Genomic DNA, 12,038 nt, shown 5'->3' on the forward strand with positions numbered 1-12,038 from the left:
TAGTGCTAAATATTTCACCATATTTAATAGTACCTCAGAGTGAAGTGTTGTCTTAGATGTTTCAAGCAGTCTGCTTGAAATGTGTTCACTTATAGCACTGCATGAGGCTAAATTCAATGCACACTGCAATAGATAAGAGTTTTAGGGGTCTTTAATCACTTCTTTCTTGTGTCCTTGATGGAAAAAACAGAGCTGCCTTTGTGCTAAAAGAAGGACCTGTTGTTTCCAGATTCAACAGGTCATTTTTATAAGAACTTCCCATAGGATATAACATAAATGATAGAAACACAGGGGATTTTTTAAAAGTGGCTGATGATTTCAAATGATATATATTCTATAGTAAGGAGATTGTTTTTCTTTCCAACAAATGGAAAGTTACTTTTAAAAAAGTGTTTATGTTTGAAGTCAACTTGCAGGACCAAATGTTTTCTCATGAGTTGGATTACTGTAAATTCTGCTCCTGAAATCCGAGGGTGTGCTTGACCCTGCAAGCAAATAAACTTGCCAAATCAAGTCCATTTCTGTGTGCACAGTGAATGGTTAATTTAGTGGACCTTTGAAGTATATATAAATCGTATTGTAACTTTGGTGATATTGTTTTGGTTTAAATAACTTGGGGAATGCATATGTAATGAACAAGCTAAAGCTTTATAAAACGGAAAATTCTTACTCAAAGAAAAGAGAAGGAGGCCAACATTTTACGGCAAACAAAATCCAGGTGACACTAGGATTTATTAGGGTTTGACTGATGCTAGTCTTGAAGGTGATCCGAACTTGAGAAGACAGGAAAATTTAAGATCTAAACAGACTTGCTTCCAAAAAAGCATTTGAAAGGTTTTAAAAACAGGATCCCAATCTTTTCTTCCCTTCTCTCCATTTAAAATAAATAAGCTATTTGTGAAGAGAATTGTTTGAAGATCTTTAGGAAGGTTACTACTCTCAGTCCAGTGGGAAAAGGTACTCTTCTTTATAGAGAAAACACTTTACAAAACACTTTACAAAACTTTACAAAACCCCTCTCAGCAAATAAAAATTACTACCAAGGAAGCATTCTTAGAACACGGGGACCCGTTGCTAATACTTGACACTCATTCCCCAACTACCTAATTTCTGTTTCTGAACGTATGACCTAGCATGATGGTAGGGAAAGGGTCTAGGTATATAAATGCCAGTGGCAATGACAGCGTTAAGCACAGTGAGTCGCCTGAAAGGTAAAGAAGAAATAAAAACAATTCCTTTGGAAAAAGATTCTTAGGCTCCACATCTGGTCGCCGATCAGCAAGTTCTTAGCTTCGGAGGGACTTCTCCTCTTCGCGACCAACGTGAATATTTCACAGCGCAGAAGGAAAACCGTGAGAGGAACTCTTTGGAGGAAAGGAAATCCCAAAAGCTAAAGAAAAAAACCCCATAAAAGCCAATCTTGCCCTCCCGCCCGCTGCCTCAACATCCGCTTCCCCGGGAGGATGCTTAGGCGGCGAACGAAATGCCGCGACTTACGGATCGGAGGACCCTTCGCCTTCTGCACCCAGCTGGGGTGCGGGGCGGGGGCGGGGCGGGCGCCGGGCGGGTCTCTAGTCCCCCGAGGCCAGCGCCCCTCTCGCCCGGACACCCACTCCCTTTCCCTCCGGCCCGGACGCCCCTCCCCGCGCCCGGCCTGGTCCCCCCACCCGCTCCCCCGGCCCCTCCGGCCCCCCGAGCCCGCGGCCGCTCCCCGGTACCGGGCGAGCCCCGGGCAGTACTCACCGGTACCGGGCCAGGCCCGGACAGTACTCACCGGTACCAGGCGAGGCCCCGGTCGTAGCTGCGATCGAAGAAGTGCGGCTCGGCGCCCGCGGCGCGCACGTCGGGGTGCACGCGCAGAAACTCCAGCAGCGCGCGCGTGCCGCCCTTCTTCACGCCCACGATGATGGCCTGCGGCAGCCGCTTGCGGGGTCCATCCAGCAAGGCCAGCGCGCCCCGGGGGGCCTCGGCCTCGGGGGTCTCCGGGCGGCGGGGCTGGGGTCCGGGACCCAGGCCGGCGAGCACGCCGAGGACCAGCAGGGAGCCGAGCGCCAGCAGGGCCCGGCGGGGGCGGCGGGGGCGCGGGGCGGCGGGCGCGGGCCGTGCCATGGGCGGGGGCGGGCGCGGCTGGCCATGCTCGGCCCGGGCACCCTGGCCGGGGTCCGTCGGGGCGGGGGCGGCTGTGCTCGGGGACCGCCGTCGGGGCGCGGGCAGCGGTAAGGGGGCGCCCCGACGGGAAGTCCGGTACTCTTGGCCGGGTTCGAGGGGGCCCGGAGGTGGGTGGGCAGCGTGGGAGCAGCGCGGGACCTGCGGGCCGCTGTGGTCACTGCGCCCAGGACACTCCGGGGTATCCGGCCCGAGTCCGGCCCCGAGTGTCCACACGTGGGGCGGCCAGGCTGGGCCGTGACGTCAGCGGCCGAGGCGGGGGGCCGTGTCCGCGCCTGCCCCGCGCCCGCACGGCCCTGGACACGGGTCGGGAGGAGCCGCCGTCCAGGCTGCCCGGGCCCATCGCGCCTGGTCCTGCCTCTCGCAGGCCCGACTGCCTGGCCAGGCCAGGCCCCGACAGCCTAGAGGGCCCGCGCGCGCCCCGGGTATGTCCGTCTGTCTGTCCGCGGCTCCGTCCATCCCGCGCCCTGGCCGCCGGCCCCGGGTCCCTTGCCCCCCCCCCCCCCCCCGCCGTGAGCTCCTTCCCACTGTCCCCTAGTCCCTGCGAGGAGCCTTTGGCCATTGTTCTGAAGCCCTCCTAGGGAACTGTCCCGGGGGGCTTCCAGCCAAGGGTTTTCTCAGGTGCGGTGCTTTACCCTGTTGACTTTCTTTCTCTTGTGTCAGTTTAGATTTAGAATTATCAAGTATTCCCCAAGAACCACGAATAAAATTATGGAGAAGTTAAGATCATAAAGTGTCCACTCCGATTCCAAGTCCAGAGACTTTTTAGATGCTGTTTGTGTTTTGGGGAGGAGGGAGGGAGGGAAGGAGGGAGAGGGTAGGAGGGAAGGGGACAGAGAGAGAGGAGGAGAGGGAGGGAATTACAGGATGGGGGGAGAGAGAAGGAGGGAGGGACGGACTGGGAGGGAGAGAGAGAGAGAGAGAGAATGCAATAGGGGCTGGCTATTTTCCACAGGGCACTTTCCTTTCTCCTAGCTACCCTCTCTCATCTCTGAGCTTCTCAGAGCTGGCTGTGAATGGATACAGTTGCCTCTGCTGTTTAAGGAAGATGCCCCGCTGTGGAATCTGTCTGAGGGGGGCATTTTATCCCAATCAAATTTGTTCCTGATTTCTTGACTTCCCGGGCTCTGCAGGATTTCTTGCAGGGGAGTAGGTGGTCGAGGCTTCACACTGACCCTGAACTTTGTGGGCTCCTGGTGGTCGCTACCCAGAATTCTTAGCAGATCTAGTCTGTGCTGCAGAAAACTCACCAGGAAATCTGGCTCCCAGGTGACTGAGCAACCTTCCTCTGCCTTGCCTTCCGGCAGGCACTCGGTTTAATTATGGAAATGAAAGTCAGGGAAGTAATTTTTTAGCCTCCAAAAGGGACTTAGTGTTTCTAACTATACTTGGGAGGAACTGGTGTTTTGTGCTCTGCTGAATAAACTCTCTGTGCTGTTCAAGCTTTTAGGTTTATGAACTACCAATCCAGAACTATTCTACAGGAGTACAAAGGACTTATTAGATTTTCATGTTATAAACCACTGTGGTTTTGCAAGCATGGAAAGTTAAGTCCTGCAAAGCGTTAATGGCTCTTTGTGCCCTAAACTTGGCTATTGACAAACCAGTTGCTATTTAATACTAGATGGAGATTTAATGTATTTTAAAACTTTTCTGTAGGTATTTCATTTGGATTTGCAAAAGGACAGTGCAAATCCATTACAGAAAGAGGGGCCTTTTAAAAGTTATTCTGAAAGTGCTTTCAATACTATAAATGCTTTTAAACAGTTTCCTCATCTGGAAAATGATGTTCTCCAAAGTTCCTTTTTACTTACAACATGAACGGGGTATGACCGGTTAATGCTCTTCCTAAGCGTGTTTGTTGTCTGTAGGTGCCATGAAAGGTCAAAACAGGTAAAGGTTGGGGTAGTATCCTAACATCTCAGCAAAGCAATCAAGCTGCACTGTAATTCCGCTTGATTTATTTGGTTTGTGTATTAATTGTTATGACCCGAATTTTAAAGTAAGCAGTCTGTTTCAACCTTTACTTGGGGTTCTTGGTCTTTGACAAAGTAAAATAAAGTACGAGTAAACTAAATGAAGACAGGACCCAGAAAAACAGAGAGCACAGTTTTCCCATGGTTATGGATATTCATGAGAAAGGAGAACTTCTAAAAGTAAAAACATTGCATTGCACATATCTCCTTTTATTTTCCATACCAGGCATGACATTTTTGGAACTGTCCTGGTATCAGTTACATGATGGGAGAGAAACATTTATATTATTATTTGACTGTTAGCATATTGTAGTGAAGTCAGAGGTTCAATTTTGTGCAAGTTCTCTGCAATCTAGCCCCGCCCACTTCCCAGTCAGTCTGGCCATGTGACTTTGTGGCTCTTATACTCAGAAAGTGATGTCAAAAGCAGCCAAGGGATGATGTCAGATGACTCAGACGAAAACTCACTAACATTATTAGCTTTCCAGTTTATTTGCAAGATTTATTAAAGACTAAACCTAGGAGATACTGTCCACAGAATCTTACACATTGTCTCGGGGTGTAAAGTAGAAATGAAATATTAACCACAAATACAAGCCTCATTTAACATTTGTAGTAGATACCTTTAAAAGGGTAAAAAAGAAATGAGGAAATTAGTTTTATTAATATATAGAATGGATCTGAAAATGTGATTTTAACATGAAGTCAAATGTGTTGATTAGGTCATTTAGTATTTCTTTCAAAGAACGAGTTCAAAATACAGTGAAAGGAGCCAGTGAGATAGTATAGCGAGTAAGGCATTTGACTCCCATGATGTCTATCTGGATTTGATAGCACCACTTGTGGTCTGAGCATCACCAGGAATGAATGATTCCTGAGCACAGAGCCAGGAGGAAGCCCAGAGCACAGCCAAGTGGGGTCCGAAATCCAAACATCAAAATACAATAGCATCAACATTGCCAGCTCTCTTCCTTTAGAATAACCCTACTTTAATTCTCATTATCTGCTTGTGATTGATTGATATTATGTTTGGCAGCATAGATATGTTGGGTGAGAATGGTGTATCTTTTAATAACTTAATAATAAAGAAAACATTTAAATTAGTACAACTCATGAAGGATTTATTTATAAAGGATTTGTTTCCAAAGTAGTTGGCAAGGCAATAGTGGACTTTTGGAATTGGGGTTTTTGCCATCCTTAACTCTAAAGATTTTTTTTAAAAAGAAATTATCATGATTTAGAGGAAAAAGGTTATCTCAAGGAAGCCCTTGAGACACAGAGTCATCTTTGTTGGTAAAACATAGCTCATTCGCACAAACTTTCATGAAGAGAATAGAGAAGTAAACATTGACAAATCTACAAGAATAAGTATGAGATATTATATCTAGTTATATCAAAACAAGAAGACATATTAACATTATTCTCCATAACCACATATAGTAGGTTTTCTTTCATTCAGATGCTTTTATTAGAAGATGAAATAGTTGTAGTTGATTATTACGAACAATTTGGAGGGAAAATGTAAACATTATGAACTTTGTTATAGTTTCTCCTTGTGCTTCCATGTTAAATTATTTAAAGTGAGTTTCTGCTTAATTGTCTATACTCTTTTATCTCTTTAGCAGGTACCCACCAGGGATTCATCACCTTGAGTTCTCCAAAATCTGGTACTTTGTCTTGGATCTTATCAACATTCACTCATTCTCTATTCAAAGAGCATTTACCTCTTAAGCTAAGACATATCTTTTAAAATGACTTTCTCCTGCCCTCCCCAGAGTCAAATTATTCATGTATATTCAAAACCTTAATAAAAAATGTATAAAGAATAAAATAAACAATTTCATGCAAAATTTAGAATGTTTTAGCTTCCAGTTGATTATGATTAGTGTTCCGATTATATATTTTAAAATACATATTTATAAATCTATAAAATTAGTATGACATAATTTTATTTATATATTATGCAGAAAAACAATGCTTTAATAAATTATTGATATAAATATTAATATATGTATTAAAACTATAATGTAAAATAATTTAATTTAAATTATATTAAAGTTATATTAAGGTTATATCATACTATATTAAGGTTATATTAAAAGTATGTATAATTGATGAATTTACATATTGAATGATATATATGTAAAGTTACATATAAAATTAAATACTCCTACTATATAAAGGCCTGGAGCGATAGCACATTGGGTAGGGCGTTCACCTTACTAGCGGCCAACATGGCTGACCCGAGTTCGATTCCTCTGCCCCTCTCAGAGAGCCCGGCAAGCTACCGAGAGTATTCGATATGCCAGACACAGTAACAACAAAGTCTCCAATGGAGACGTTACTGGGCCCGCTCGAGCAAATCGACGATCAACGGGAGGGCCTTTACCTTTACCTTACTATATAAAGATACTGGTGTATCTTTATATAGTAAGGCAGTGAGGCAGGAGCCTGCCAAGTAGTAATCAGGGTCCCCTGGGCTACTCCCAGTAATACTTGGTAAATCATGATAGGATGGTTTAGTGGGAGTGCCAGAAAATGCGGAGCTACTTGGACCCTGTGTTTTCAGGTACCAACAGGTCTCCTTTTAGTAGTGCTTGGTTGGTGAAGTATATGGATACATTTGAAGAGAGACTTAAAATTTTCTAGCAGTCTCGCACTTATGGAGAGCATCATTTTACCTATGATAATGAATGTAATTGGTGTATATTGACTCAGACATGATTCTAGTTAATGTTTTTAGAGTATTTTGCTAGAATTTATTTTATTCCCTTTACTCCAGAAGATTGGGATTAATTAAGTGTTTACTTAAATTTCCTACAATGGGAAGTTTTCTTTTTAGCAGACTTTAGTACTTGGCTTAAGCATCAGCATTGTATTCAATTTAACCACATAGCTCCGTTTTGGGGATTTTTCTAGGTCCCACCCCATTTCTAGAAATGAAGTTACTAATTGAGAAACCATGTTCATTTTTAAAATAAAAATATGTTCATATCTAACAGTTCCACTTCTATAAGTTTTCTCTCAACACTTACTTCAGACGTTTTTCTGCTAGGCTGTATCTTAATGATCCAAAGAAAGAAACTACAGTCAAAGATGACTGGCAAATTCCCTGATCTGTTAATTCAAAGGATAAAGTGAAGACTCAACTACAACTTTTGTGTGCAAGAGTATCATCCTCCAATAATTGGAGAAGTTATTTTTCACATGTCAGTCATTGCAATTTAAAAAATTATTGTTGACAATCTTTGTCAGAGAGCAGTAAACTGTTTTAAAGAAGAAGCATCCTTGTATTGAGGGCATTCATAAAGTCTCACATACTCATTTTTTTTTATAGTGTGGGAAAAAGCTCTCATTACCCTTACTTTTTTATTTATATATATATTTATTTATTTAATTGTATTTTTTGTTGAATCACCATGAGCTGCCATTACAAAGCTTTCATGTTTGAGTTTCACTCATATAATGATAGAACACCCATCCCTCCACCAATGTACATTTCATTCTAGAATCATATTTTATGTTCAGTTTACTTCTAAATGTGTGTAATTTTGAAGAGGTGCTTTATTTCAGTGTTAAAAAATAAGATTGGATATAGAAATAGCTACAAAGGGTTGTTTTTATTTTTTAAATTTTTGTCTACATATGAAATAAGATCATCTTAAATTTTTCTCTAAGCAAACACTCCTTATTCTTTTTTTTATATTTTGGGCCACACACAGCAGTACTGATGGTTAATTCTGACTCTGCTCAGAGATCTCTCCAAGCGGGCTTAGGGGACCATATGTGATGCTGCGGATCAAATCTAGGTTGGCCGACAGCAAGGCAAGCCCCTTTTCCCACTGTACTATCTTTCAGGCCTCTTATTCCATAAAATCTTGATCAAGCTAAACTCACCCTTTGGCTATAAGTACCAGATTCCCAGTCTATATTCGGAACTCAAAAGGATTTGGTTTAGAAAGGTAAAAGGTAAAGGTAAAGGCCCTCCCGTTGATCGTCAATTTGCTCGAGCGGGCCTAGTAACGTCTCCATTGGAGACTTTGTTGTTACTGTGTCTGGCATATCGAATACTCTCGGTAGCTTGCCGGGCTCTCCGAGAGGGGCGGAGGAATCGAACTCGGGTCGGCCATGTTGGCCGCTTATAAGGCGAACGCCCTACCCGCTGTGCTAAATCATCCCAGGTGACGAGATTAAAGTGCAGGACTTTGCTGCAATTCTGGAAAAGATGTACCCGTTACTTAAGTTTACCTGGCTGACAAGATACAGGCTGGAGCTTCTAGATGACACTTCCCAAGTGAGGGGGTTTGCCTGAGAATGAAGTAAACCATAAATACATATGTGAGGGAGAGAGACTAGATCTGACACCCAGATTTATCTGTATCCTGTTTATAAATTCTCTTGGTAGCTGTTATTGTCAGTGCTCACAGAAATTATAGAACAGATCTGTAATCTGTTCTAGTTTTCTACTTTACTACTTGAGTTTTCTTGTACCTGGTGAGAAAATCTCACTGGTGATGTGATGTGCTGAACTGCTGATGTTACTAGCTAAGACCTGCCAAGAACACCACCTGAGTAGCACTGTTGCTCTGCATCCACCACTTCAGACACGCCTGGCTTGTGCTGTCAGGTCTTACTTCATACAGCCTAAATAAAATACCCTAAGATAATTCTAACAGTGCGGTGCCAGGGATTGAACCCAAGGCTATAAACATGCAAGATGCTGTATCTCTGACCATAATTATGCCATCTTAAACTGCTTTTAATTTGCCCAAGAGAGGTTTATAAATTACTGCTAAATATTTTACTAAAAGTTTAAAAAATGATTTTGAAGTTTGAATAACTTGATACAACAGATATATCTGCTTCTTTGGATATACATTACCATCATTCCACAATAGTATTAAATTTTCATTATGCAAGAATGGAAAATATTTGCTTCTCTGGACATATTTTAATTACATCATTTTTAAAAAACTAGAAGGCTGTGTCACCTTGTGTAGGATATAAAACTATCTAGTTGAACAAATTCAGATTTATTTATAGTTGGAACAAGAAAGAACCCCAAAATATTAAAGTTTAGTATCTTCAGACTTCAAATTCGAGTGCCTGATTTCTTTTTCTCATACCCATTAGAAAAGAGACAAAAATATTAAGGTTTACTATGTTCAGACTTCAAATTCAAGTACCTGATTTTTTGTTCTCATGTTTATTAAAATATTAAGGGCATTTTTAGGAATTAGTTTTAGAGTGGAATTCTGGATAGATTGGCAAAGGGTGAAGAAGGTAAACCAAAAGGAAAGGGTAAAATTTTATACCAGCAGTGAAATTTTATAATCTTTATAGCTATATAGGTAGACACTACACATATACAGAGAAAATATAAAATGTCTTGCAAAATATCCATAGAAAGCTTTGTAATAGGACACACCTAGTACATAAATGAAAAATATAAAGCCAGCCCACTCCATTGAATTGGCCTACTGCCTTCTTCTAAATTTACTTGGGGGTATGTGGGTTGGAATGGAGAATTTAGAGATAGATTGATGATAGATAGATAGATAGAGAGAAGGTGAATAGCTAAACAAGAATGGAAAGTGGGTTGTCACTATCAGAATAGAAGGTATAGTTGTTACCACAGGCCAGCTCTCATTAAAGAATAAAAACAGGCTTGAAATGAAATCACAGTGTGTACTTATATTTCTGTCTAAGTTATATGTGATTCATACTAATCTCATATAGGGGATAAAGGGTTTTCTTCCCAATCTCATATGTGAAGTGATAAATAAAAGTGCATCAATTGCTTATCTGCAAATGGAGAGTCAAGTAAAAGAAAATCATCAAGAATTCTCAATTGGCAGAAGCAACAGTACAATGGGCAGGGAACTTACTTTGCACATGGCCAACAAAGGGATTCAAGCCAGAGCACAGAGCCAGAAGTAAGCATTGAACACTGCCGAAAGTCATCCCCAAACTGACAAAAATTCCCCAAATAGTTGGAATTTGTGAAGGTGAAGGCTCGCATGGCGTTGGTGACCTTCTGGACCTGCCAGTCCCGCTTCTTCTTGTCCAGGTTTTGGTTAGTGTCTTTCTCATCAGGCTCTTCAGAACCGTCTTCATACTCAGGCTCTGGCCCACCATGGTCACTTGCTTGTAGAACTGCTTCCCGGTGATCTTGTGATCAAAGCCCAGCCAGCTGAATTTGATCTTCACCGTGTAGTCCATGTCTTCCGGCCAAGGAAGGGTTCTAGGGGCCAGATAAAGAAACAGTTGAAGAAAGCCAGTCTGGAGCAGCTGTCCCAGACCACGAGAATGATGATGAAGGAGACCCCAAAATTGTAGATGACCTTGATTCCTGAGAAAGTGATGGCCGAAGAGGCATAGGAGCCAATCATCAGGGAAATAAAGGTAGAGCAAAGATCCCCTAACACATTGGGCAGGATCAGTGAGGTGAAAGTCATGCATATCCCACCAAAGCCATTCAGAGACAGGGTGATGAAGATGAGCATGGACATGGAGTTCGGATTACTGGCGCCATAGGCAATCATCAGGCAAGAGACAGCAAAGCAGGCACTGCCCAGCAGCCTGAGCATATTGGGGCCATATTTGTCCATAACAGTGTCCAGGGGAAGGCTGATGGCACTGAGCAGAAAGTAGCCCATGGTGAAAGCCAAGTTTAGCTTCTCCTCCTGGGTCTGGCAGCTGAGCCAGCCCAACTCCTCTAGCTCTGGCAGTGCTGTGCCCCCCTCAGAGCTGTTGGTGACATTCTCTGGCTCAGTACACAGGTAGGAGTAAAAGCCCTCTGACTTGAGCATGATTAGCAGCGAGACCCAGCCCATAAGGACAACTGAGAAGAGGAGTTTTTCCACCACAGCCGTGCAGGCCATCCACCAGTGGCCAGGGCAGTGGCCAGGGTGGGTGGGCGCCATGGGGCAGCGCGACGTGTGGCCCGGCTCTAGCAGTCACTCTGCAGCCACCTGGAAGACTGTCACTACTTGGGACCCCAACTGACAGGCACGCACCCCACCCCCACCCCAGCACAGGTGGCTTCCACTATTGGTCCATGCCCCGAGCCCCGGAACTTCCACTACCTCCACTACCCAGTCACTGCCATGCTCCAGGCCACTTTCCGGACACTCAGGCCAGGACTCATGCACAAGTGAAGCCTCACAGAACCAGGTAAGCAGAACTCTGTGACCTTGCATTCCTGGCTCAATGGGACCCGGGAACAGAGATCCTCTAACTGCACCCACCAAATTGCGGAAACCCAGGGATTACACCCAGAAGCCCCAACCTACCGGTACCAGGTAAATACTTCAATGACAGAACACCACTACCTCCACTACCCAGCCATCTACCTCCACTACCCAGCCATCTACCTCGACTACCCAGCCATTGCCACGCTCCAGGCCACTTTCCAGATTGCACAGTGACGTAGACACATCATAAAACACTTAATAGCCAAGATTATTGGCTATTAATACTTCAAGATTATTGCACCATATTTGGTGGGGTTCAGATATGGTTTGAACCATGGGAACAACTGCAAGGGCGATTACAGACCTTCCTAGAAGTCTCTGTTCCTCTCGGAGAGCCTGGCTAGCTACCAAGAGTATCCCGCCTGCATGACGTACTCAATATGCCAAAATTAGTAAATGCAACGGGTCACATTCCCCTGTTCCTGAAAGAGCCACCAATATGGCAAGATTAATAAGGATGAAGCAGGAGAGACTGATAAAATCTCAAGGCAGAGCTAGGCTGCTAAACAAAGGACAAAAATGACTGTACTTTCAATGCACGTATGCTGGCATCAGATATATCCATCGAGGAACTGATGGTGCAAGTGCGAAAGATCAAGTATGACATCATTGGTCTGACTGAGACAAGAAGGCATCAATC

At 43.7% G+C, this 12,038-nt stretch overlaps 2 protein-coding genes across 2 annotated transcripts in view; both read right to left on the reverse strand.

Moving 5' to 3' along the window:
- Window positions 1-2,728, reverse strand: part of LOC130027143 (heparan sulfate glucosamine 3-O-sulfotransferase 3B1-like) — a 115,307-nt gene extending 112,579 nt beyond the window's left edge. The window contains exons 1-2 of the mRNA XM_056117780.1: window positions 2,357-2,728; window positions 1,775-1,995 (exon numbers count right to left, since the gene is read on the reverse strand). Of these exons, the coding sequence (XP_055973755.1) occupies window positions 1,775-1,995; window positions 2,357-2,728 (593 nt within the window). The remainder of the gene's footprint in view (window positions 1-1,774; window positions 1,996-2,356) is intronic.
- Window positions 2,729-9,989: 7,261 nt separating this feature from the next.
- Window positions 9,990-11,068, reverse strand: LOC130027144 (large neutral amino acids transporter small subunit 4-like). The gene is given in 2 exon segments (XM_056117781.1): window positions 9,990-10,381; window positions 10,384-11,068. Coding segments are annotated over 2 exon segments (1,077 nt in total).
- Between the last annotated feature and the right edge of the window lie 970 nt (window positions 11,069-12,038).

Source organism: Sorex fumeus, unplaced genomic scaffold (genome assembly GCF_029834395.1).
Source record: "Sorex fumeus unplaced genomic scaffold, SorFum_2.1 ptg000036l, whole genome shotgun sequence".
NCBI classification, from domain to species: domain Eukaryota; kingdom Metazoa; phylum Chordata; class Mammalia; order Eulipotyphla; family Soricidae; genus Sorex; species Sorex fumeus.